Here is a 26,575-nt window from a genome sequence, read left to right as displayed (position 1 = left end):
TGATTGATTCTGCAACAGCTCTGTTGGGTTTCAGCTCTTTAATGATACCATAAAGAGGCCATTACTGTCATTTCTCTATGTGCATGACCACACTAAATTGTGTTCCTATGGAAATCATGTGCAAAATAAAACAGAAGACAACCATCAGGCAACAAGTTAGACAGGAATCAAAAGCACCAATGACAAGCCCTTAAATATCAACTTACCTTACTTTTATTTTTACAGTTGTAAAATTGCAGTTTATAATGTAATAGGCTAAACATGTGATGAGATGCTGGACTGCTAAGTTATCAGCAAGTTTGGTTAGCAAAACTGGAGCAAAGAATTCGTGGGTGGGCTGTAGAATTAACCAGATTATTTGTCAGATAATCACATTCTGGGCAGCACGGCGGTGTGGTGGTTAGCACTACTGCCTCACAGCTAAAATTACATCTAGAAGGTCTGGGTTAGATTCCACCGTGGCCCAGGCCTTTCTGTGTGGGCCTTTCTGTGTGGAGTTTGCATGTTCTCTGCGTGGGTTTCCTCTGGGTGGAAACTAATTTGCTATGGTTGCCTCCAGATGTGAATGTGAATGGTTGTCTGTCTCTCTGTGTTGGCCCTGCGACAGACTGGCGACCTGTACAGGGTGAACCTTGCCTCTTGCCCTGTCAGCTGGGATAGGCTCCTTCTTGTATCAACAAGCAAGGACAGAAAATTTCAATCGTCTAGTTGCTTAGTCACTGACATTCCTACTATAAATTTGTTTGCATTTATAACAGCTGTAAGCATTTTAACATGGGATTTCACTCACTTTTTGAGTCAGCCTCATGTGGCCATTCAAGGAATGGCAATTTTGGCACTTCTGCATCGATCTTCATTTTTTCTTCATTTTGGACTGAAAAATGTATGACTGGTTCCTCTGGGATATGTGGCATCAAAAAGAATCTGGCTTCCTACAGTATCTATGGTAACTGTTGCTATGGTTGCCTCCAGGCACTTTGCTAATATATGCAAGTTTGTATGTATGTAGTTTGTGCACTTGACATATCTCACTTGGGAACCCAAGTGTGTGTGTGTGTGTGTGTGTGTGTGTGTGTGTGTGTGTGTGTGTGTGTGTGCACGTGCACATGTGTTTTCTTGCATGTTCACATTTCCACCTGCGTAAGTTAATTGAGAAATTCCACCATACATCTGCATATCCGTGTTTGCCTGTGGTGTGTGCAGAAGCATAAGATTGCCAGAGGATTAAAGTGTGATGGGCAGCATAACCATCAGTCTCGATTAAAACACATGCTCCCTGGCCTCTTCCTCTGCCTCCTCTTCCTCTTTTTCCCCCTCTTCCTCCTCCTCCTTCTTGGCAGATGGACAGATTTACAAGTACTCTACTGCACCATCACTACCCACACTGTCTAGCTCAACCCATGTCTAATGTCAGCGGCAGGAGGAGGAAAGGAGAGATGTACTACACATTACAGAAAAGACATGAAGACAAAGCAGTAGAGTAAGGATGGGATGGGATGAAGAACAGAGTAATGAGGAGGAGGCAGTGGCTGTTAAGTGGGGTGTAGAGTGAGAGCAGAAGGGATTGAGTCAAGGCAAGACAAGTGATGGGGGAGATGAAAGAAGGGGAAGAGCAATGGAGGAGGACAGTTGCCTTTGCTTCCACAGTAACATGATCATCACCATCAAATCTTTTGACATGCTTCAATAAGAAATCCATGGGGCTTGTAGAGAGAAAGGGAAAGCAAGGGTCAATGGAGTAGCTGTTGTACTGAACATTTTCTTGTGCTGAATCACAGAAACTTTGCTAACCTTACATCAGCTTTGCTGATTTCACATGGGCTTCAGATATTATAATACTGTAGCCTTTAACCTTTTTTTGACATTCCACGTTAAACCAACCAGGAGTTGTCACTTGTTTGATTTAGCATGATTGGTTTTTATTTTATTTTAAATTTTATTTCTGTCCAAAGACTTAATTCAATATATGATGGGGGGATATTTGAGCCTGTGGGGCCCTATTAATCAAATGCATATACACTATATTACCAAAAGTATTCGCTCATCTGGCTTGAACTTGAGTGACATCGCGTTCATAATCCGTAGGCTTTAATGTGATGTCAGACCACCCTTTGCAGCCATAACAGCTTCAACTATTCTGGGAAGGCTTTCCACAAGGTTTAGGAGAGTGTTTAATGGATATTTTGGCCATTCTTCCAGAAGAAAATTTGTGAGATTAGAAATTGATGTTGGACAAGAAGGCCTGGCTTATAGTCTCCATTATAATCCCAAATATAATCCCAAAGGTGTTCTTTGGGTTGAGGTCAGGACTCTGTGCAGGCCAGTCAAGTTCTACGCACCTCAGCATCCACTGACGCCACTCTGTGATTTTACGTGGCCTACCACTTCTTGACTGGGTGCTGTCGTTCCAAATCATTTCTACTTTGTTATAATACCACTAACAACTGACTGTGGAATATTTAGTAGTGAGGAAATTTCACAACTGAACTTGTTGCACAGGTGGCATCCTATCCCAGTAGCATGCTGGAATTCACTGTGCTCCTGAGAGTGACCCATTCTTTCACAAATGTTTGTAGAAACAGTCTAGGTGCTTGGTTTATACAACTGTGGCCATGGAAGTGATTGTAACACCTGAATTCAATGCTTTGGGTGGGTGGGTGCTTGACTGAATACTTTTTAGAATATAATACACTTTTACTGAGAGGTTAAAGTTGTTTTTGCCTAGGTAAGTAAGTACTATATATATATATATATATATATATATGTAATACTTACTTACATATATATATATATATATATATATATATATATATATATATATATATATATATATATATATATATATATATATATATATATATATATATATATATATATATATAATATAAAGCATTGAATTCAGGTGTTACAATCATTTCCATGGCCACGGTTGTATAGAGGAAAACCAGTCTAACACTGAGCCAGAGATGCCAGCCAAGACCTTAAGCCTATTTAGTAAAATATTATGGGCAACGGTATCAAAGGCAGCACTGAGGTCAAGCAGTATGAGAACAGAACAATTTCCTGCATTGGATGCCATTAGAAGATCATTGTAGACCTTTAAAAAAGCAGTTTCAGTGAAGTGCTGTTTCTGAAAACTGGAATGAAAAGTGTCAGAAATCTGTGATGTGCATAATAAGGGTCTGAATTGAGTTTCACTACCTTTTTCTAATAATTTGCTATTAAATGGTAATTTTGAAATAGGCCAGTAATTGCTGGGAGAACTGGCATCAAGATTAGATTTTTTTAAGTAAAGGGATTACCTCGGCATGCTTAAAATAGAAAGGAAAACAACCTTGCCTCAGTGAACTGTTAATAATAGACAGCAATGAAGGACCGATGCTTGCAGGAGATCCAAACAGGACAGAAGGAGGTATAATCTCTAATGAGGACGATGAGGGTTTCATTTTATCCATTATACTTTAATGCAATTAGAGAAAAAGAAGTAAATGATGAGGAGCACTGAAGGTCATCTTCAAAAGGGGAAGAACCAATGGAGAGTGTGGATTTTAAGCCCATCACCTTATTTTCAAAATAATTAAGAAATACATTGCAGTCATCATCAGAGGCTATCAATGCATGCTGAGGTGGGGGAGAAACAATGCTGTTAATGGTGTCAAATAATACCCTAGGATTATTTTTATTACAGTTTATGAGAATGCTAAAATATGAAGATCTTGCCTTTTTCACTGCTTCATTTTAAGAGTAGAGAAGTTTTTTAAAAAATTCTTTATGGACAATCAAACCCGTGGTCTTCCACAGTCACTCTGCGTTTCAACAGGAATATTGAAGACCATGAGTCTGATTATTTAGCCAAGGTGAGTAGGAAACAACAGAGCGATGACTAATTTTGTAAGGAGCAACCCGATCAACAATAACAATTATAGATTTGATGAGTTTCTTTAAATTACTCAGAAGCGCTGTCCATCCATTCACTTCCGCTTATCCGGGGCCAGGTCGCGGGGGCAGGAGACTAAGCAGAGAAGCCCAAGCTTCCCTCTCCCCAGCCACCTCCTCCAGCTCATCCAGAGGGACCCCAAGGCATTCCCAGGCCAGCCAAGAGATATAATCTCCCCAGCGTGTCCTGGGTCTACCACGGGGCCTCCTCACAGTGGGACATGCCCGGAACACCAGTTGCCCAATCAGATGCCCAAGCCACCTCAACTGGCTCCTTTCGATGTGGAGGAGCAGCGACTCTACTCTGAGCCCCTCCTGGATGGCTGCACTCCTCACCTCCTTATCTCTAAGGGAGAGGCCAGCCACCCTTCGAAGGAAACTCATTTCTGCTGCTTGTATTCGGGATCTTATTCTTTCAGTCACTACCCAAAGCTCGTGACCATAGGTGAGGGTAGGAACGTAGATCGACCGGTAAATCGAGAGCTTCACTTTTACACTAAGCTCCCTCTTCACCACGACAGCGTCCGCATCACTGCAGAAGCAGCCCCGATCGTCTGTTGATCTCCCGCTCCCTTCTCCCATCACTCGTGAACAAGACCCCGAGATACTTGAACTCCTCCACTTGGGGCAAGAACTCGTTCCTGAGCTGGAGAGGAAACTTCACCCTTTTCCGGCTGAGGACCATGGCCTCAGATTTAGAGGTGCTGATTCTCATGCCGGCCGCTTCACACTCGGCTGCGAACCGTTCCACTGTGAGCTGGAGGTCACCCGCTGATGAAGCCAACAGGACCGTATCATCTGCAAAGAGCAGAGATGAGACTCTGAGGCCACCAAGGAAGAAGCCTTCCGCCTAGAAATTCTGTCCATAAAAATTATGAACAGAATCGGTGACAAAGAGCAGCCCTGACGGAGTCCAACACCCCCAACACCCACAGGAAACAAATCCGACTTATTACCGGCTATACGGACCAAGCTCTCACTGCGGTTGTACAGAGACTAAATGGCCCGCAACAACGGGCCAGACACCCCACACCCCTGCAGGACCTCCCAAAGGATACCCCGAGGGACACAGTCGAATGCCTTCTCCAAGTCCACAAAGCACATGTAGACTGGTTGGGCAAACTCCCACGCCCACTCAAATATCCTTGAGAGGATAAAGAGCTGGTCCTGTGTTCCACGATCAGGACGAAAACTGCATTGTTCCTCCTGGATCCGAGGTTCGACTAACAGGCGGACCCTCCTTTCCAGCACCCTGGCATAGACCTCACCGGGGAGGCTGAGGAGTGTGATCCCCCGAAAGTTGGAGCACACCCTCCGGTCTCCCTTCTTAAAGATGGGGACCACCACCCCGGTCTGCCAATCCAATGGCACTGCCCCAGATCTCCACGCGATGTTGCAGAGGCATGTCAACCAAGACAGCCCTACAACATCCAGAGCCTTCAGGAACTCAGGGCGAATCTCGTCCACCCCAGGGGCCCTGCCACCAAGGAGTTGCTTAACCCTTTAATGCCGGGTGATCGCCGCTGAGGCGCCCATTACTTGCCCTCAATAGTGGTGAACAGCTGATTGAGACAGTATCAGCGCGGAGTCGGCTGATCAAAGGAACATTGATCAGCTGGCTTTTTACCGTAACTCCGCAACCATTTGTCCTATCGAAAAAATGCAAACTGTTCCTGAAAGAACAGAAATTGCACGCATAGCCATATAGGGGTATTATGGTATTTGTTGCCGGAAGTCCACGAACGGCAGCACTTTTGAAGTATGTTGTGCCACGGCCGATGCGTTCAGAGTGAAAGGGTTAACTGCCTCAGTGACCTCACCCCCACCTCTCCCTCGTCCCCAGACTCTGCTTCCACTACAGAAGGCATGTCAGTGGGATTCAGGAGGTCCTCGAACTATTCCTTCCACTGTCCGACTACAGCCTCAGTTGAGAAATGCAGAAATGCTGTATCTTTATTATTATTTTCCTCAAGGGAAGAAGAAGAAGAAGAAGAAACAGCCTTTATTGTCCCACAGAGGGGAAATTTGGGTGTAACAGCAGCCGCAGTTATTATAAATATAAATAAAGATATAATAATTCACACTATTAAGAAAAGAATATATATAAAATCAACAAACAATATTAACCTTAATACTACTAATAATAACACTATATACAATGTACATGATGTGCCTGTGTGTTGAACCTTAACAGGCCGGACTATTTACAGTATATTATATATTATCCTACATTGTGTAGGCTATTGTGGTTTTTGTTGGGAGCAGTGATGGTTATAAAGTCTTACAGCTGCTGGGAGGAAGGATCTGCGGTAACGCTCCTTTGTGCATTTAGGATGCAGCAGTCTGTCACTGAAGGAGCTCTCCAGCTCAGCAACAGTTTCATGCATGGGGTGGGAGACTTTTTCCATCAGTGATGTTATTTTGGTCAGAGTCCTTCTGTCTCCCACCACCTGCACTGAGTCGAGAGGACATCCTAGGACAGAGCTGGCTTTCCTGATGAGCTTGTCTATCCTCTTCCTCTCAGCTGTAGACAAGCTGCTGCTCCAACATACTGCTGCATAGAAGATGGCTGATGCCACCACAGAGTCATAGAAGGTCTTCAGGAGTGTCCCCTGCACTCCAAAAGACCTCAGCCTTCTCAGCAGGTAGAGTCTGCTCTGACCTTTCCTGTAGAGCGCATCAGTGTTATGAGTCCAGTCCAGTTTATTGTTTAGGTGAACACCCAGGTACTTATAAGAGTCCACTATCTCAATGTCCACTCCCTGGATGTTCACCGGTGTCCGTGTGGTGGGTCTGCGCCTGCGGAAATCCACCACCAGCTCCTTGGTTTTAGCGGCGTTGATCAGGAGGTGGTTCCGCTGGCACCAGTCCACAAAGTCCTGAGTCCACTGTCTGTACTCTGAGTCATCCTCACCTGTGATGAGGCCAACTATGGCAGAGTCGTCAGAGAACTTCTGCAGATGGCAGCGTGGGGAGTTGATGGAGAAGTCTGCAGTGTAGAGGGTGAAGAGGAACGGTGCCAGCACAGTTCCCTGTGGGGCCCCCGTACTGCAGACCAGCCTGTCAGAGACACAGCCCTGTGTCCTCACGTACTGTGGGCAGTCAGTGAGGTAGTCCAGTATCCACTCGGAGATGTGGCCCACTTGATTGAGTCTACCAGTTTTGACACAATTTTTTGAGATTTGTGTGAAATTTTAATTTTTTAAGAAGTCTAATAATAAAAATATAGAAATAATTCAACTGATATGCATTCCCTTACTTTTGAGGATATATGGCTTGGTGTGTGAAGTCTCAAGTCCATAGGTGGATAAATCTGGCAGAAACTGCTCTATATATAGCTCAGTGGTTCTCAACCCATTTCTGGCTTTCCCCATTTCACATGCCAAAAACATTCATTCACCACACCACATTTTTATCAGTCACTAGCAAAGGGGAAAAAAGGTACATATGACATTTTTTGTGGAAAAGAGTCATCAACACAGCACCAGCAAGAACAGCTCTTATTTATTTTCACTACAAAAATCATTTTTCTTATACTTTTTGCAGTTTTGATCCAATACAGATACCTAGTATTAGTGTCTGCTGATACACACTACTGATCTGTTTCCCATGGTAAATTAATGAGCTATAATCCTTACTGCAAGGAAGAGACTCATTCTTTTATGTTTAATGAAATATCAGGCCCAACTTAAACATTGCTTTCCTAAGTTGGTAAACTAAAATATAGCAAAGAAAAATGTATCCAGGAATATAAATTTAGTGAATTGGTATTTATTATTGAGATTTTAAAAATGAAAAGACAAAAAGATGTAAATTAAAATGAATTCACATTATTCACATAAATTAATCACACTAGTCTCATTTGTGCTCAGTGTGAAAGTCATTAGGTTACTAAATTGCTGCATATGGCTGTTGTGGTCAGTAATAAGTAGCTGAAAAATTCAAATTTCTAATGTGCAAAACACTACATACAGTGGTATGCAAAGGTTTGGGTACCCTGATCATTTTCATGATTTTCCTTTATAAATCATTGGTTGTTCAGATCAGCAATTTCAGTTAAATATATCATATAGCAGACGAACACAGTGATATTTGAGAAGTGAAATGAAGTTTATAGGATTCACAGAAAGTGGGCAGTAATTATTTAAACAAAATTAGGCAGGTGCATAAGTTTGGGCATCCCAACAGAAAAATTACATCAATACTTAGTAGATCTTCCTTTTTGCAGAAATAACAACCTCTAAATGCTTCCTATAGCTTCCAATGAGAGTCTAGATTCTGGTTGAAGGTATTTTGGACCATTCTTCTTTACAAAACATCTCCAGTTCAGTCAGGTTTGATGGTTTCCAAGCATGGACAGCTTGCTTTAAATCACACCACGGATTTTCAATAATATTCAGGTCTGGGGACTGAGATGGCCGTTCCAGAAAGTTGTACTTGTTCCTCTGCATGAATGCCTTAGTAGCTTGTCCAAATGTGCTTTAGCATACCTCAAGCGACTCTGTTTGTGGCATGTCCATAGAAAAGGCTTCTTCTGAATTACTCTCCCATACAGCCTCTCCTTGTGCAAAGTGCGCTGAATAGTTGACACCATCTGCAGCAAGATCATGTTGTAGGTCTTTGGAACTGCTCTGTGGGTTGACTATGACTGTTCTCACCATCTTTTGCCTCTGCCTATCTGAGATTTTTCTTGGCCTGCCACTTTGGGCCTTAACTAGAACTGTGCCTGTGGTCTTCCATTTCCTCACTATGTTCCTCACAGTGGAAACTGACAGCTGAAATCTCTGAGAGAGCTTTTTGTATCCTTCCCCTAAACCATGATGTTGAACAATCTTTGTCTTCAGGTCATTTGAGAGTTGGTTTGAGGCTCCCATGTTGCCACTCTTCAGAGAAGATGCAAAGAGCTGAAACACTTGCAATTGGCCACCTTTCTCATAATTGGATTCACCTGTGTATGTAGGTCAAGGGTCAGTGAGTTTACAAAAAAAAATTTGTGTTCCAATAATTAGTGCTAAAGGTACTGTAATGAAATAAATAAAACGACAAGGATGCCCAAACTTATGCACCTGCCTAATTTCGTTTAAATAATTATAAAGATTAAATGGATTCACATAACAGAAACCTGATCACTGGAGAAAAGACCAGACAAAAGGACAACTGAGGTCCCAGGAGGGTGAGGTGAACAATATCTTCTGATCAGGGCCAGGTGGAATGAGGTACAGCAAGATTTAATTGTTAGCAAGTTAGTTTTAATGATTAAAAAACAATGAATGGCTGCTTCAAGATGAAACATTTCATAATTAAATTCCTTTCATTTAATCTAAATAATAGTTGATATTTTACCTTTTTTTTTTTTTTGTATTTGGCAAAACATACTGCCATGATATTGCACTTTAAAATCTAGAAGAAACTGCAAATATGTACATTTTAGACCTTCAATAAGGTTCATATACTTATTTTTGAGGTACAAAAATGAACCTGTAACCTGTACCAGTGCGGACCAAAACATACTCTTATTTATGATTTAATAATTAAAGATTAAGAACATATTAAGGACAATATCAAACAGAAATCTGTTGTTTGTTTTTAATAAATAGAAACATTTATGAATAAGTTTAAGTCCACGTGGTTTTACCACTTGCTGACTGAAGAAGGTATCTAGTGCAAGAAGGCAAGTGGATCCTAACTGAAAGAAAAGAATACACTGGGTAATAATTGCAATATAGAAATTACTAATAATGTAGGTCTGTGACCTAATCAGCATTTTTTCTATCAGGGTTAGTAATGAGGGACATTCATAGCCCTGGCCCTGTAGAATTCCTCATGGCCCAGTTCTCGAAACCAGGCAGTCCATGACCTTTTACTGTGTTCCCCTGGGTCACATTTATATGATTGAAAGTCAATATTCAGAAAAATCAACAATAGTTAAAAAAAATATATATATAGCTCTCTACAATGCAATCCCCAAATTTGGTGTAGTTTCCAAACATCAACCATGTCATTTTTTTTTTTTTTAATTTAGGGTGTAATTTTAAGTTATAGTTTATCATGTAATGAATACCTTATAGATATGTTAAAAGAAAAGAATAAACAATATTTCTTAATTTATAGTATTAGGAGTGTTGGCTGTATTATGCAACACCTTAAGTTCTGTTTCTTCCATTGTAATTACGAGTTGATATCAGGGGTGTGTTGTACAGTGTCCTGTTTTAATGAAACCAAACTAATTTGTGTATCATTTCATTTGAAGTACTATAAAGATACTGATTACTTAAAATTACATCCAATTTTAAGTAAGTAATTTTACTTTACTAAGTTTTTGTTTTTTATAGGAAAGGATACTGTATCATACAGCCCTCACCACTAATAACCACTTGTAAATATAAGGTAAGGAGAGCTTGAGGTTATCTATAACATAACCTGTACTCCTTACAATTTGGTGCAATTACAATTTGTCCTCCAAGCTCAGGTCTTCTGGGAGCTTGAGGGTCCTGCGTAGTATCTTAGCTGTTCCTAGTACTGTGCTTTTCTGGGCAGAGATCTTGGATGTAGTTCCTGGAATCTGTTGAAGCCATTCTCCTAGTTTGGGGGTCACCCGAGTGTCTCAATTACCACGGGGGCCACCGTTACCTTCACCTTCCACATACTCTCTAGCTCTTCTCTCAGCCCTTGGAATTTATCAAGCATCTCATTTTCTTTCTTCTTGATGTTACCATCACTTGGTATTGCAACATCTATCACTACGGCTTTCTTCCTCTGCTTGTCCACCACTATAATTTCCGGTTGGTCAGCCATCACCAGTTTGTCTGTCTGTATCTGGAAGTCCCACAGGATCTAAGCTTAGTCATTCTCTACCACCCATGGCAACGTATCCCATTTTAACCTTGGGACTTCCAGGTCATACTTGGCACAGATGTCCTTGTATACTTTGCCAGCCACTTGGTTATGGCGTTCTGCGTGTGGCCAGCCTGCTAGCATCTTGCACCCTCCTGTTATGTGCTGGATTGTCTCAGGGGTATCTTTGCACAGCCTATGTCTTGCCTTGTGTGGTCTCTTGTGTTTAGAGCTCGTCCCTGTGCTGCAATATTTAATGCCACTGTGCTATCCTTCAGCCCAGCTTTGTCCAGCCTTTGGTAGGATTTTTCTATATCAGCCACTTCTTCTATCTGACGATGGTACATGCTGTGCAGAGACCTGTCCTTCCATGATGGTTTATGTTCTTATTCCTCTTCTTTCTTGGGTTTCTGCTGCCTGAGGGTGGCTTTGGCTTTGGAGGTATAGCAGGGCATCTACTATTTGCAAAGTTTTTGGTTCGATTCCTGGCTGCTCCAGTTTGCATGCCTTGGACCAAACTAACTGATACAACTGTTCCAGTATAAATATGTGACTGTTAGTAAGCACTTAGAAGGAAGTGCTTGTGTGAATGGGTAAATGCAAACATGTTGTATAAAAAGTGCTTCAAGAGTAGAAAAGCACTATATAAGGAGAGAGAGATAGTTAGTTTTTGGCTTTTTTACAGCATGTATTAATACCCTGAGGTATAACCACTGAGTATAGTGTTGCACATGTGTACATTAGGTCCATACAGTGTGTATATGGAGGACATTCAGGTTAGGACTCTCACTGAGACCTATTTATGTGTGCTCAGCTCCTGAGGCACCTCATTGGATAATTGCCCTCATTTTTAGAACCAACCAAACCAAGATTTGTATGAAGAACTTTAGCATCATTTATATTCAGTGATTGTAGCTTATGGCATATTGGAAATGACCTCAAAATAAGCCATGTAAAATGGAGAGATCATGTTGTTGCTCACAGTCCATGTCCAATAAGCGTGAACTTTAGCTCTCAGCTCTTTTAGCCCTGCCAAACATTCCCACCCAGCTGCCCTTTAAGGCTTCCAGTTCCAGCACTTTCTGTGTTTGCTTCTGCTTCCTTATTTCCCTGCAATCCACAGCACCCCACCTCCATCCCCCTCTGCTGAGCCAACCTCAGCCCACATACATGACAAAGTCTGTGTAGCATCCCCCTGCTCCCACTTGACATGTCCTTTGTTAGAAGGCAACACACATGCACAAGTGAGATCAATCTCTCTCTCTCTCTCTCTCTCTCTCTCTCTCTCTCTCTCTCTCTCTCTCTCACTCACACTCACACACACTCACACACACACACACACACACACACACACACACACATAAGTGACAGCTGTCAGTTAGCCATGGGGTGTCATGGCAACAACTAGATGTGGTGGAAAATGAGATCTGTCCAATAGCAGGACATACCAGTGCTGTCTAAACAGTGTTGCCACAGGGCTCCAACATACATTATCATAAGACCTGAAATCTACAGCAAAGCTGTGTACAATATGTCATGCTGATTGACAGATATGTGAATGGTTGATGGTTGGCAGTGATTTCAATTATGACAGTGAAAAATGTGACAAGTGCTGAAAACATTAAATAATATGAAACCATAACAGAAAATTACTCCCACAAAGGCCAAATGGGCAAACATGGGGAATAGAGGTGCACACAACTGAAAAATTATCTTTAGTAGTTTGCTATTGGGTTAAGAATCATTTCACAGAAAGCAGGCACTGAGAACTTCTGAGAACAATCTCATTAAGAATTCCAATTCTAATGTTATAACGAGCAACATTAGAATTGGAACTCGGTGGCACAGTGGTTAGCACTGCTGCCTCAAAGTTACAATACCATCTGGAAGCCATCCTGGGTTCAATTCCACCTTGGCCCAGGCCCCTCCCTCTCTCTGTGTGGAGTTTGCATGTTCTCTCTGTGGGTTTCCTCCCACAGTCCAAAGACATGCACTTACTGGGGTTAGGTTAACTGGAAACTCTAAATTGCCCATAAGTGTGAATCAGAACATGAATGTGTTGTCTGTCTCTCTGTGTTGGCCCTGTGACAGGCTGGTGACCTGTACAGGGTGTACCCTGCCTCTTGCCCTATGTCAGCTGGGATAGGCTCCAGTCCCCCTGCCACCCTGAACAGGATAAGCAGAAGTGAAATCAAATTACACCTCAGCAAAGATTCTCTGTGAATTTGATGCAATTATGAAATTCACTTAATTTGATTTGAATTAAATTGCTTCAGTTGTAAAAGAAATGTCCACATATAAAAAAAAAACAACAAAACACAAATAAACACGAGAAAAATGGGACATGAAAGAGTGTACATAAATTAAGGTAATTCAAATAAAGTACATTATAAATTATAAATGAGACTTTATTAGGTACACCTTGCAAGTACTTGGTTGAGCCCCTTTTTGTCTTCAAAGCTGCTTTAATACATCGTGGCATAGATTCAACACGGTGCTGGATACATTTTTCAGAGATTGTCAGTTTCTGAAATACTCAGACCAGTCTGTCTGGTACAGTACCAACAACTATGTCACATTAAAAGTCACTTTTCTTCCCCATTCTGTTGCTTGAACTTCAACAGGTCATCTTGGCCATGTATACAAGCCTAATTGCAGTTTCTCTGTGATTGGCTGATTAGATATGCGCATTAACAAGTAGTTGAACAATTGTGTCTAACGAAGTGGCCAATATGAACATTAAAACATTTACTCTAACTGCCTTCTTATTTAATGCACATAAAACCAAGAGGCTAGTGATGACTCTAACAACAATAATATTTCCACCTATTATTAATATGCTTTATATTTGAATATATTATCCTGATTGTGAGATTTAACATCAAGCTTTTGAAGTTTATGGTTAACATTTTAGGTTCTAGGTTAAAATAAACATTAGAGATGCCTTGCTACAAGCAGAAACTGTTGAACTAAGTAGACAAATGGGCCTATCCCTGATAGTGGCAAGATGGCCTGAATTCTCACTTTCTTGGGAACCCTTTGACATCTTCAGCAAGAATCTCAGGATCACCAATGTTTCATCCCTTAAACTGTACACTTCAACTGAGTTGCTCAGCGAAGACAAGATTAGCCTTTGCCTGTCGAATGGTTCCATCTGCAAGCCCAGGCCAACCATAACCATCTTGAACTGGTCTTGGCTACTGTAGCTATCTCCCTAATGGCTTCTCCTTCTCCATCTGTAATAGCCTTCTCTGCCTGGAGGATGGATCTTTCTCTTTGCCCCAGATTTTAAGGTTGCTTGGGATTGACAAGAAGTCAGTCACAGCACACAGGAGGAAAGCCAACTTGTGCTGGTCAGAAACCAGAGCTTATCAAAAACAGAGATCACTCCACTGCTTCTTCCCGCTGCATCCACTGGCCCTGGGAGGTGAGCCCTACTGCCATTATGTGGTGGTCTTCTTCTGCTGCTTCATGAATTCTGTGCCATGAGTTGCCTTTTGACTTTGGCATCAGCTTTTCACCAACTCTTGGCATTGTAGTTTCTGAGCTGTGGCCACCTTTGACAAACAATGCTAGCAATTTCCCGGTGCTTCCCATAGTATTCTGCCTCCCTCACTGTGTCCTAAGGCTTCCTCTTCCTACCACACTTGATGAATTTATTAGTGTGTCTGACTCTTGTAATCTCAGACAGTAACAGCATAAAGCTCTTGCTTTGGTGGCTTTGAATTCCTCCACCAAATGTGATATTAGTAAGCAGAGTTTCAAAGTCTTGCTGGTATAGATTGACCAAGCTGAAATTTGGAGGCACGCCCAGCCATCTTTGCACTGCACAGCCTCTACATTGCCTTAGCGTCAGTCATGGGAAAGTTATATAGCAGGAATGACCACAAACAGAGTCACAGATATTGTACACCCTGCCATTATACCCTTCTCAAACCTCTGCCACTTGTGCCGTGTTTCCATTATTACCTACTCAGCGCAGGTGAACTCAATTGGCACGACTCGCCACAGTCTTGTTTTGTTTCCATTGCAATTGAGTACCACCTCAAAGTGGGTGGAGTCGATACGGCAATGTGAGTTTTTCCTTCCTTCACCCCTAAAGTTTATTTACACAACTTGCACCATGGCCTTGAACGTCTTAGCTGCATCTCCTTTCAAGATGTTATGGAGGGTGGTGCTTAGGTTTTCATCCAGTTGAACCCATCTGTGGTCGGCTACTGGTGGTAGATTCACCTGTCGTATTCTTTCCAGCTTCTCTGAACCAAGGTTTAGCAAAGAGATCTGGGGAACTGTGGTTTTCCTCCTGGCCCTGGCTCTCCACCAAGTGACAAATATAGCTAATATACTCAGAGATAATGCATTGCTGTAACTGTTCTTTGCAGTTTAATTTGCTCTGGTGAATCTTCATGCCATGCTCATTCTTGAACATTCCACCACAAATGTTGCACTGTCTTCTACTTTCACCCTTCTTACTCTCCATATCCAAACTCATAATCAGAATATTATCATCTACGTCCTTAACCATACAATCCATCCTTCCTGGGAGAATATCCTCCCCTCTCCTCGGTGTGCTTGGAGGTATTCTCCATGTTAAACACTTGTAGCTGGTTGTGCCGTGGTTTGGAGTGCTAGCCCTAGCACTATTGCATGCCGTCTTTTCGAGGAGTCATCCATTTTGTCATTGAAGTCTGTGGGTTTTCCCCCACCGCCAGTGGGCCCTATTAGCATGGCTGGCTTTCTCATCCTCCAACAGTAGCAACATACTCACAGCTCTTGCCTTGGTGGCTTTGAATTCCTCCACCACAGATGATATTGGTAAGAGTAGCTTGGAGGTTTTGCTGTACAGATTAAGTAAGATGAAAGTTGGAGGAACTCCCAGCCATCTTTACACAGATTCATAGCATATATGGTATAGTACATATAAATACATATAAATATATACAGTATGTAAAAGATTTTTTTAACATTTTAAACATATAGTTTTTCTATAAATATATTGTTGAATAATAGTATCCTTAGCTGATAATGAAGTCACACTAGCTTATTGTGCAGCCTATTGTTTAACATCAAAATGAAGAAGGTGATCACTGTTGCAAGTGAACAAAGTGGGGGTTTTTTGGTTTGTTTTTTATTAACAGGCAGTTAGCTTGGCTCCTGCTAACTGCTAATCAGAGCTCTGGTATTGTGCCTTGACAGTGATTGTTGTCACCACAGAGGTATCAAAAAAGACCCATCCCTGATTCTGTCAGGCCATCCTCACAAGCAGTTTATATGCGGTGTTGTCTTCCTTGTTAATGGCAACTGCCAGTGCACAGTGTGCTTTAGTGTTGTTTCAGCTTGTCATGGACCTCCCGATAGTTTTAACCTGGTACGTACAGCGCAGCCCAGGGCTATGCATTTCAATGATATGTCAGTGTAGGAATGGGATCACACAGAAAGAGATTGCTTTAACAGTTGGAAAAGATGAGATGAAAATTTTAGAAAAACAAACCCCTCTATAATCAATTTCCTCCTATTTTGACTACTTCCTTTTTGTAATTCAGCAGCAAAGCCATGATCTTTCTTTGTTCTGACAGCTGTTGTTTTGAAGAAGCATAAGAATAAATGGTTTGGGGCGATATTTATGTCAATTTGCATGAGTAATGACCATAACCATTCCATAAATCGGAGATTGCATAATGTATCTATATTTGTGAAGTCTCCCTAAGTGACCTTCAACATGGAATGTAACATTGACCCAGTGAGGTCTGAGTCATCATCGGTGACAACCCTAATCCACTGATCTTTTTTTATGGAAAAGTGATCAAGATCCTCTTTGACACATGAAACAGTCATGTTCTTATGTCAGATTAATGGACAGGAATGCCTGTCTGAATGGGACTGCTGCTGGATGTTGCATTCTATTTCTTTTCACTCTATTTACCCATCTTCTTACCTTCTCAATCTTTTCCTCTCTCTTCTGGTCTCAGGTGATCATCCAATAATAGCACAAATTATGCACAGCTGGTATTAATCAACACTATCTAATTAGCACCTCAAAGCCACGTGGGTAATTGCCAAAAAAAGACAAAAAAAAAAAAAAGGAAAACATGGCTGACTGTTTTTCCTTTTCAGTAGACCTTCTGATTTTGGAGACCAGGATTTCATTTTGAAATGACGTAGTGGGAAATGCTTCCGCCACATCACCAACAAGCACAGATTTAGCAAAGTCTTACAGCATCAACCCATTATGACTGCCTTTTTTATATGAAAAGAGGCATACACTGCACTGCATAACAATATGCACCTTGAGAATTTTCACAATGAAAACACTTTAACAGAATAGTAGTTATAAAATATGATATTCTAAAGTTGTAACATGTGAGAAAGCTTGGTAAGGGGGTAACTACATTTCTGAAACAGTAGCAAGAAATGTTATCTTTGTTGCCAGTAAAAAGCAAAGTTAAGTCTTGTTTGTTGTGTTCCATTTTTAGTGCCACACAGCCATACATGACAGTCACTATCAGTGATGACCCTAACCCTATGCTATGAGATTATGTTTTATATATATATATATAATTTTTTTTTTTTCCTTTTTTTAAATTTTCTTCCCAAGTCTTGGTAGGTACAAAGAATGTAATCATTTTAATCACTTTGAACAGATTGTCCGTGCTGCAATTTTTATATTAACCATTATCAACTATGCTATCAACCTATCTAATTTTATTCTGTTTAAAAAAGGGCTTCTCAGGTGCCTGGGTGGCTCAGTGGCTGGGAAGGCAACCACATATACCACATGGTTTTAATGCAGGTGGCCCAGGTTCAAGTCTGACATCTGGCCCCTTTGCTGCATGTCTATCTCTCTCCACTACCTTCATGTCTCTCTTCACTGTACACTATCTAATAAAGGCCAAAAAAAAATATCTTAAAGAAATTCTCTCAAGTGTTAGTGGTCAGTGGACAAATAACATAATCAGTCTGACATTTGTCAAAATCTAATCTTAGTTTTTCTTCATGATATCCAAAGTTATGGCAATGTTGTAGTTTGTTCTTTTTAACCTTGCAAATCCTCTTCTTAATGGATGTTGTGACACTAAGCTTGATTGAGTCCATCTGTCTGCAGCTAATGTTAGTTTGAACTCTCTAGGTAGCTTGGTTAATAGTGACTTTCTGTAATGCACTGTCATATTTGGGGTGGCTGTGGCTCAGAAGGTAGAGCAGGGGCCTTTTCCAGGAAGCTAACAACTCTGGGTTTGTTAACCCTAAAATGAGGGAAACTCTGGCTTTCAGTTCCAGAAAGAGTGCTAACTCCAACACTGAGTCAGTTACCAGGGTAAAAGACTCTGTGAACCTAACCTGCTTGCTGGCAGGTTTATCCAACAAACTCTTGAGTATCTCTCTGACTCTTCCCCTCCTGCTGCACCTGAACCACCTGTCTGACACTCCCATTCATTGGGTCATTCATAAAGTCGCTGCAAAGTGATCAGAGGAGTGAATTAATCTGCAGATGTTTATGTTTCTACAAGTATTGAAATCCCAGTTAGATGTTAGTTTGTTATTTTTGTACATAACATGAAGCTTTTACAGTCATTCACTCGTCAACAGGCTGTAAGGACGGTGACAGCGATGATGTTACGGAATTATAATGAGTGCAGCTGTCAAACTGTCAGTCAGTTCCTCTGAAACATTTACCAGTTACTGTATGAAGCTTAAGATGCAGAACACACTAATCAATGATTGATCATTGATCATTGATTGTGTTGTAAAAGCTCACTGATTCAAAAAACTTAGAGAAGATGTGAATGTTAGAGATGAACTGAAGTGATTTTAAGACTTGAAAAATAAACTAAATGGATTTAAAGTGACTTGAATGTCAGCATTTTGAAAGTTCTGGTGTCTGACATATTTTCCACTGAAAATCACCTAAATCGGTGATCATAGGCTCTATGACAGAGCCGCAAACCTTGTCCAAGTCCACCTGCACAGCAGGAGGATCCAAACGAATAGGATCACAGGTTCTGAGCAGATCCAGATCCAATTTAGGCTCCAGTCATTTTCCAGCTCATCCAGCCTGTTCATAATGGATTCATTTTTTCGACATGATCTGCATTCTTTAATTAAAATGGCTCATCCTCCCAAAACTGTCCTGGAATATTTAAAACCTATAAAGCTGAGACATTTATTATAATCTTTTTTTGCCTTTATTGATAAAACTTTACATTCATTACAGACTTGGAAAGCTGCCTTGAATGTTTCCAGCTAAATATGAAACTATGACTGAACTCGGACCTTTGAGAGTAACTCAGTGAATCATCTCTGCTGTCGCTGTCAGAGAGCCATCATCTATAAGTGAAGCTGATCTTAGATTGGATTGGAAACGCTTAAAACAGAAACATTACAGCAGTTTTTCTGTAAATCATTTTTAACCAGTAATGGCAGAAATAACGAAATTCTCAATTTTAAAAAATGATTTAAGTGAGGCTGCTATTCCATCAATAGATTTCATTTTTAACTGAATAATTATTTAAACAATTAAATTGTCATAAACTGCAGCAAAAACAGTTTTTATTAAATAAAAACTGACCTCAGGACAGCTCCGCCCCTGGGGTCTGCTGCTGTCTCAGTCACTAACACACAGGTCAGTCAATAAACTCAGTCTGAGCCGTTTCTCCACATTTTTATTTTCACTTTCTGTCTCCTGCATTTTGTCTGTCAGGCTGCAGCTGAATAATTAGATTTTATAGATCAAATGTAAAATTAGGATTCAGCTTCATCTGATGGAGATTCAACTTGTGTAAATGATGACAGCAGACATTATAAAAGAAATTATATATTTAATAACAATCTTTTATTCTGTCTAAGATTATGACAGAGTAGGTAAGGCTTATTAAAGTGACTCTTCGTGCTCCACACTGACACGTGCTCTTTATTTACCTGTTGCCATGGTGAATCATGGTGTCGGCACTCCATTGATGATGGCGTTCTTTCCTTACTCATGCTAAATTAGGGTGAACATACTCAGAGTTGATTGAACTAACCCTGATCACCTGTCCTGGAACGGGAAACTCAGAGTTGCCAATCTCAGAGTTGGTCAACTCAGAGTATGTTTTTAAAAACAGAGTCTGTTGAATATGCTTCCTGGAATAGGCCCCAGGTCACCTACTAATTGGAAGGTTGGTGGTTTGATTCGTGGCTGCTCCAGGCTGCATACCAAAGTATTCTTGGGCAAGATACTGAACCCCAAGGTGCTCTCTGGCGCAACCATCGAAGTGTGTATATATGTGGACGGTTGCGCCAGAGAGATTCACGGATTCATGCAAGCACTTCCATCAGTAAGTGCTTGCATGAATCCTTGAATGCAAACATGTTGTATAAGCACTTTGAGTGCTCAGTTAGAGTAGAAAAGTGCTATATAAGAACTAGTCCATTTACCATATTAAGTGGTATATTACGTTTAGCTAAGGTTTAGCTAAAAACAGGATTTAAACCAAGTACAGCAGAAAGCAATCATAAATATTTTCATTTCCGCTTTAAAGTTGGGAATTTTTTTGATCAATGGGGACTGATTTGGTTTTGGGGCATGTCTCACCCATATTTTTGACCTTTATTGTGTTGATGGTCACCTACTGATCGAAAGATCAGCGGTTCGATTCCTGGCTACTCTAGGCTACATGCCAATGTATCCTTGGGCAAGATACTTGCTCTCCGCAACCTTCGGAGTGTGAATGTGTGTGAATGTTAGATAATTAAGGCACTTAGCTTAGTTAATATTGGAAGTGCTTGTATGAATGGGTGTCCATGGGTAAATGTAAACATGGGTGTAACAGCTCTATGATAGGCTCAGGGGCAGATTTTTTATTAATTTTTTGTCATTCCCAAGCAAACACACTATCTCACATTCTCACAATTTCTCTCTCTCCCTCTCTGTACCCCCCAGACACACACACACACACACACACACACACACACACACACACATAGAACAATAATAAATAATAGCAACATCTTCATCCCTGCTTTTGATCAGCACCATGGACAGCAATCGGGGTAACGAACAGGTTTATTTATCTTCTGACTTATCTTCTTCAACTAGGCTTCCACAAGCCCAAAAGACATTTAGCCTTGTTTAGGTAGCATAAAATAAACTGTAATGTACTCATGGAACAAAAAAGAGAAGTCCAACAATGACAGTTTGTCACAGACTGACCAGACAGTTTACAATACCACAACCATGCTTGTTTTTTGAATTCCTCATTCAACGATCATTTTCAGTGGATCAGTTTCCAGATAAATCCCACACATGTTATAGAATGGGTGCATATTCTCAACATATAAGTGGTTATAATGTTTCAGTCCTTTACAACAACACAAATTTTCACCCATCAGAACTGCTCAATTTCAAAGTCCCGGCAATAAACTGATCTTTTCTTTTTCTTTTGAGCATCACTTTTTTTTTTTTAATTTGGCTTACTACTAAACATAATTGATGATGAAGCTGCACAGACTCTATAAGACACTCACAAAACCACAAATTGTTGCATAGTTGATGTCTGTAGGTTTGTACACATTTTCTTCAAGTGACAGAGAGCATGGTCGGGTAGTTTAAGTAAAATATCTCTCAGCATGTCTTCTTCCATCAAAACTTTTCAGAAAAGGCATCTCATTTTAATCAATAGTGATCTAAAATTCAATTAATAAGGTAAATGTAAACTGCATAAATAAAGTTCTCTGGCTCACAAGATAGAACCATGACTTAAACGTATGATGGAACTCTTATAATCTGTCCAACTTTAAATTAATGCAGTATGTATGCCATGTAATGCTGAAGGGTGGAGGGGTGCAGTTTGATAGTACTAACGACCCTCAAATTCATAAGTGTTACATTATGCCAACATCTCCAAAAATTATTTTGACTTTTCTCATTTTGGGAGTTATTATTATTATTATTATTATTATTATTATTTATTTATTTCTTAGAAATAAATATTTTAAAGAGACGTGTTGTTTTAGGTAGATACTTATGGGGAAGGTTGAAGTTTTCTGTTTTATCACTGGATTGTTTAGTTGTTGAACATATGCTACATTGTGCCTGGTTGTGTTGATGGTTCCTTCAGTCCCAAAGGGGTTTTTGTAACTTTTTTGGACTCTTGGCTTCATGCAGCAGTCACTCAGCTAGACTGTGAAAGAGGTGACTCAAGTTGTTCTGTGATGCATTCACAAAGTACTCAGCCATCTTGCGTAATGTCAGCTGTCAACTAGAACGGTCATGAGGGCTTTTTAAACTTCTATCTTTGAATATTACAGCATCAGCCTCTCAGTGAAATACAGAGTATTTCTGGACTCTTACAGTGCACAGTTGCAGTTTTGTCCGTGGCTTTCCCTCAGAAAAATGTGTGCATAGTCTCAGTAGGTATTAAATGGGGTTACCTCTCAAGAGGCCCATGAAGGTTTGAAGAGGAGCATAGTCTGCAGGACGAGGTGACCCACTTACTTGAAAAAACTATTTCCTTCCTCTCTCAGTCCCTTGTTCCCGCTCCATTTCCTTCTTTCTTTTTGGTCTCCTAGTTATTCTTTCAATGTTTCTTTCACAGTTTTATTTTATAGCCTCTCCTTCACTCCTACTCTCACTCTCGCATTTTTCAAATGGTGAGCAAGTACAGGATGCTAAAATGAGAGTTATTCACTGAAGTCTGGTCTCATCATAAATGCTTTTTTCTTGGCTTGACTTCATAAAGAAAGTGATTTTTCTTGTATATATTTTCACAAGGAGGTTTAAAATGTTTAAAACAGTTTTCAGAGTTTGTACACAAAAACAGTCTACTTTGTATTATTTTTCTGCTTAATGTACCTTCAACTAGCAATTCACTGTGAAATAGTGAATAATTTATTTTCAGATAAACGTGTCATACTTCAGGCCCTTTTCTGCTCTATGGATGTGGTTACAAAGGTTTCCCACTAAGTGGCACTGCGTTATCATGTCAGGCACATCTACAGCACCACTCTTGTCCTCTCTGCGATATCTTGACACCTAAAAATGCTGCCTTCATTTATGTATTCAAATTTAACAGCCAGTGCAGAATAGTAATATCTCTCCAGGAGCTGATTGTTGAAGTGTCGTGCTTGTACTCACATCAAAGGTTTTTAGCTGTCATAATTTACCGGTTTGATATTTTTCCTCTGTATCATTGCCAGATCCTGCCTAGCCCCCTGTGTGGTCTTTAGCAAGTCAGGTCTCCTACCTGGAAACCACCGCAGCTCTGTGGTTCAGAGCCAGCCCACATTCTGCCCCACTTACCGGTGTGAAACACGTGCCAGCTGCCTTTTGAATGGCCCCTCTGCATTATTGTTTGTGTGTGTGTTTTTAATGTGTAACCTTTTGATATTATATTTAATGGAACATCTTAATATTCCTTTCCTTTTTTAAACTCAGAGGTTTTTTTTTTTTTTTTTTTTATACTTTTGAGCATGTATTTAAAATGTGGTTTACCTCTTAACCTTCAGTGTTTCTCCTAAAATAGCTTTAAAGTTACAATGAGCACCTTTTCCGGGCTCCAGGGCTGTGTCGTCTGTATATTTCTTTGCTCCAAAAATGTGGTGATATTTGAGTTACTTCCTAAAATGAGTCTACTTACAACTGCACCAGTATCACTTGGAAATCTCTAGACAACCTCTGTATAATGTAAATTCTGATTTTAGAATAGAATTATTTTATTGTGAGTTTTGTAGTGTTTTTGACTAAAGAAAAGTGTGATGTAATACATCAACACAGTCTCTTTAGGAGGGCTGTTAAATTACAATTTCCTGCACAACTGTAGAATTAGGGATGTGTATCCAGTTGGATTACATTTCATTTTCAAATTGTGCTTCACTACCTGTGGGTTGTTTTTTTTCTCCTTCTTTCTTCCAGTCCCAGCAGTCATGGCGAGGCAGTCGGAACTAGAAGGAAGCTGTACAGTGCAGTTCCAGGAAGACATTTCGTAGTGGTTCGTCCGTATACTGCCCAGGCCGAAGGAGAGATTAACCTCTACAAGGCCGACAGGGTCAAAGGTGACACTGGAAATTTCCTTGCTTTTCACTGACAGACTCAAAGCAGCACTGAAGTGGGACACAAAGTGGGACATAGTTAATTTCTTTTGAAGTTCACTGCAAGTTCTCTGCAGTTTGGCACATGGTCTGCGTTGCTAGATAAAAGTACACTTGGTCTTTATGGGTAAAAAATGGTAATGTTCGACAGCTTCACACTCAGCTATGGAGAAAGATAAGAAAGAGAGGAAAATGAGTGATTGTTTACAGATAGGGGATCTGTGCAGGATGTGTTGCTGAAGTTATCAGGTTGTCCCATGTTATGGTATGTCTCTTAAACAAACTGTACAGGTCTGTCTGAAAATAAGATTTTAAAAAGCTTCTTCCCCCTGGAATTTCTACTTCTACTGGCACTGTTACCGTTCCTGTAAATTTCAGGTCCTGCCTCTGAGTACTGCATCTCTCCTTATAATGTCTCCAGCTAAAAAAAGGACATTAAACCTAAGAGCCAGCAGTGGCAGCACAACGAGTCCACAAAGAAAAGCCTAATGGATCTCATAATACAAATTATTAAGTTACTTACCGCACCTTAAATAGTGGTGGAAAACATACCACCAGTGGAACTGCAGTTTGAAGTAGACGCACTGTATCTCCTAAAATAGTAACTGTGGCTTTTATTTTCCTTAACTGGAACAGCCCTTTATTTGAAGCAGGCTTGTATTACAGGTAGACTTTTATTGCTAATTCCTTTAGTCAGAGATGTATAAATGAACATACTTAATACAAAAGTCATTCATGTATAACATTTTATCTAACATCCACGCTTTATTGCAACAAATGTTAAGTGTTGTGGCTTTTCAGTAGATGGAGAGCTAGAAGGGCTTTAAAAGTCAAATCTATGCAATTGTTGCTACAGGTCATCTTTTATTTCTTCATGCTGACTGTAGTCCTGACTTATATTTCTCAATATTACTGATTGGACAGCTGGGCACACTGTTTAATATCTGTTTGAGCTTCACTGACACAAGGACAGATACAGAACATCTTTATCACCTCATACTGCAACAACTGCATTCATTTTTATTTCAATATCCTTATTGTATTATTTAAAATTTTTAGATTTTTACATTAGATGTTTTTTATATTTTATTATTTAAAGTTTTTTTTCATGTTTTGGCTGCTGTAACACACCAATTCTTTCACAGTGTTACAAAAGTATTATCAAAGTTTATGAATAATCTATATCATATTATTGGATTGCATGAGCGGGTTCTGATGCAGGTTGTTTATTAGACATCTTAGTAGCACACAGATAGTTAAAAAGACAGAGACAGTAGCATAGTGAAGACTGAGATACACACACAGAGTAACAGAAAAGAAGAAGGAACCTGTTGATCATGCCCCAGCTTCCTCATCACACCCTCCGACTGAGGGAAGCCTGTGCTGAGATTAAGTATGAGGCCAAATAAAATCAAACTGTCCAAATGATCCATGGGGATGAGCAAGCTCTGTTGCAAAAAAGTTACTAGTACTTAGAAATATACAAACACAAAAGCAAAAGTCAAAAAACAGAAAGCAAGAAGCCCTCCTGGGAGGTTGTGCCTTAGTAGTTGCTGGAAAAACGGACAACACAGACAAAGACTTTCACTACATCTTCTCTTCTTCTTCTTACTCCTCTTCTAACTGTGGCATTTATACTCTTTCCCTTTGTCTAAGATTTGTGCTGAGTCTGCACTTTGTAAACATACATTAGGGGGTCTCATTAATCTTCTCATAATATCTAAAAGAGCACAAACATCCTGGAGCATTTTTAATTCATCAACAAGACAGTAAGAAAAATTCATCACAATAATTGTCAGAAACAAACTCCTTGTGGCCATCCTATAGTACTTCTGGAGAAGGCTTTACAACTGCCCACACTTACACAGACCAGATATGAGGGAGAATGTGGAGCCCAATTTGCCCCTAGACTTGTTGCTTGGACAGATTTACACTTTTTTGATTTGCATTTCCAAAATCTTTGGCTGTGCTACATAGGCAAGATAGCCTATGGCTAGGTCTACTGGACATATTTATCCCTATAAATGGTATAAATCGAATAATGGGCAAACAGGATGACTGGTGTCCTATAGATGAACCCAAAAAGGGCAGTTTTATGAGCTGAGACCCCTAAGCATGAATTTGAATGAGCAACAGGTTCAACTCTGGGCTAGAGCAGAAGACGAGTATGCTTTAAGGATGATCTGAGAGGGCCTGCTTGGCCACAGCAGACTGCTAGGGAGGGGTAGCAAAGCTTCTGGGGCCTTGAACACAAATAAGAGCAATTAAAACGGGCCTCAAATCTTGCTACTACTTTTAGACACACAATATGCATTTTATTACAGTGTATAAAGCAGTTAGAAACAGAAAGCAGTAGAAAACGATCTCTTAATTGAAATGCAAGATGTCAAAAATACTGTAGATCCCATTGCCAGGTGGTGTAGATATAGGAGTCACAACCATAGAGCACATGTACCAGTACCCCCATTTTCAAAAAGTATCTTTTTCACACCATTCTCATGTAAACAGGAGGCTGAAATGTATCAAAAATTTACCTTTTCATCAGAAAAAAACGTTCTTGTGTAAATAGGACCTTAAAGAACTGCAGTCCTCATTTGCCTCAGATGAGGCCTACAGTCACGATTCAACAATAACACAGAGACTGGGCAATAATGGCACTCATGGGAGAGTGCCAGGGTGAAAATTACTGCTGACCAAAAAGAACACAAAGGCTCAGCTCACACTTGCCAAATGACAAGTGTGA

At 40.4% G+C, this 26,575-nt stretch overlaps 1 protein-coding gene across 1 annotated transcript in view; it reads left to right on the top strand.

Annotated features, from left to right (window-relative positions):
• Positions 1–26,575, top strand: part of shank2b (SH3 and multiple ankyrin repeat domains 2b) — a 304,111-nt gene that overhangs the window by 156,314 nt on the left and 121,222 nt on the right. The window contains 1 exon segment of the mRNA XM_030724518.1: positions 23,657–23,796. Within this exon segment, the coding sequence (XP_030580378.1) occupies positions 23,657–23,796 (140 nt within the window).

Source organism: Archocentrus centrarchus, unplaced genomic scaffold (genome assembly GCF_007364275.1).
Source record: "Archocentrus centrarchus isolate MPI-CPG fArcCen1 unplaced genomic scaffold, fArcCen1 scaffold_37_ctg1, whole genome shotgun sequence".
Classification (NCBI taxonomy): Eukaryota; Metazoa; Chordata; class Actinopteri; order Cichliformes; family Cichlidae; genus Archocentrus; species Archocentrus centrarchus.
Note: the sequence above shows the minus strand (reverse complement) of the source record. Positions and strands in the feature narration are given on the sequence as shown.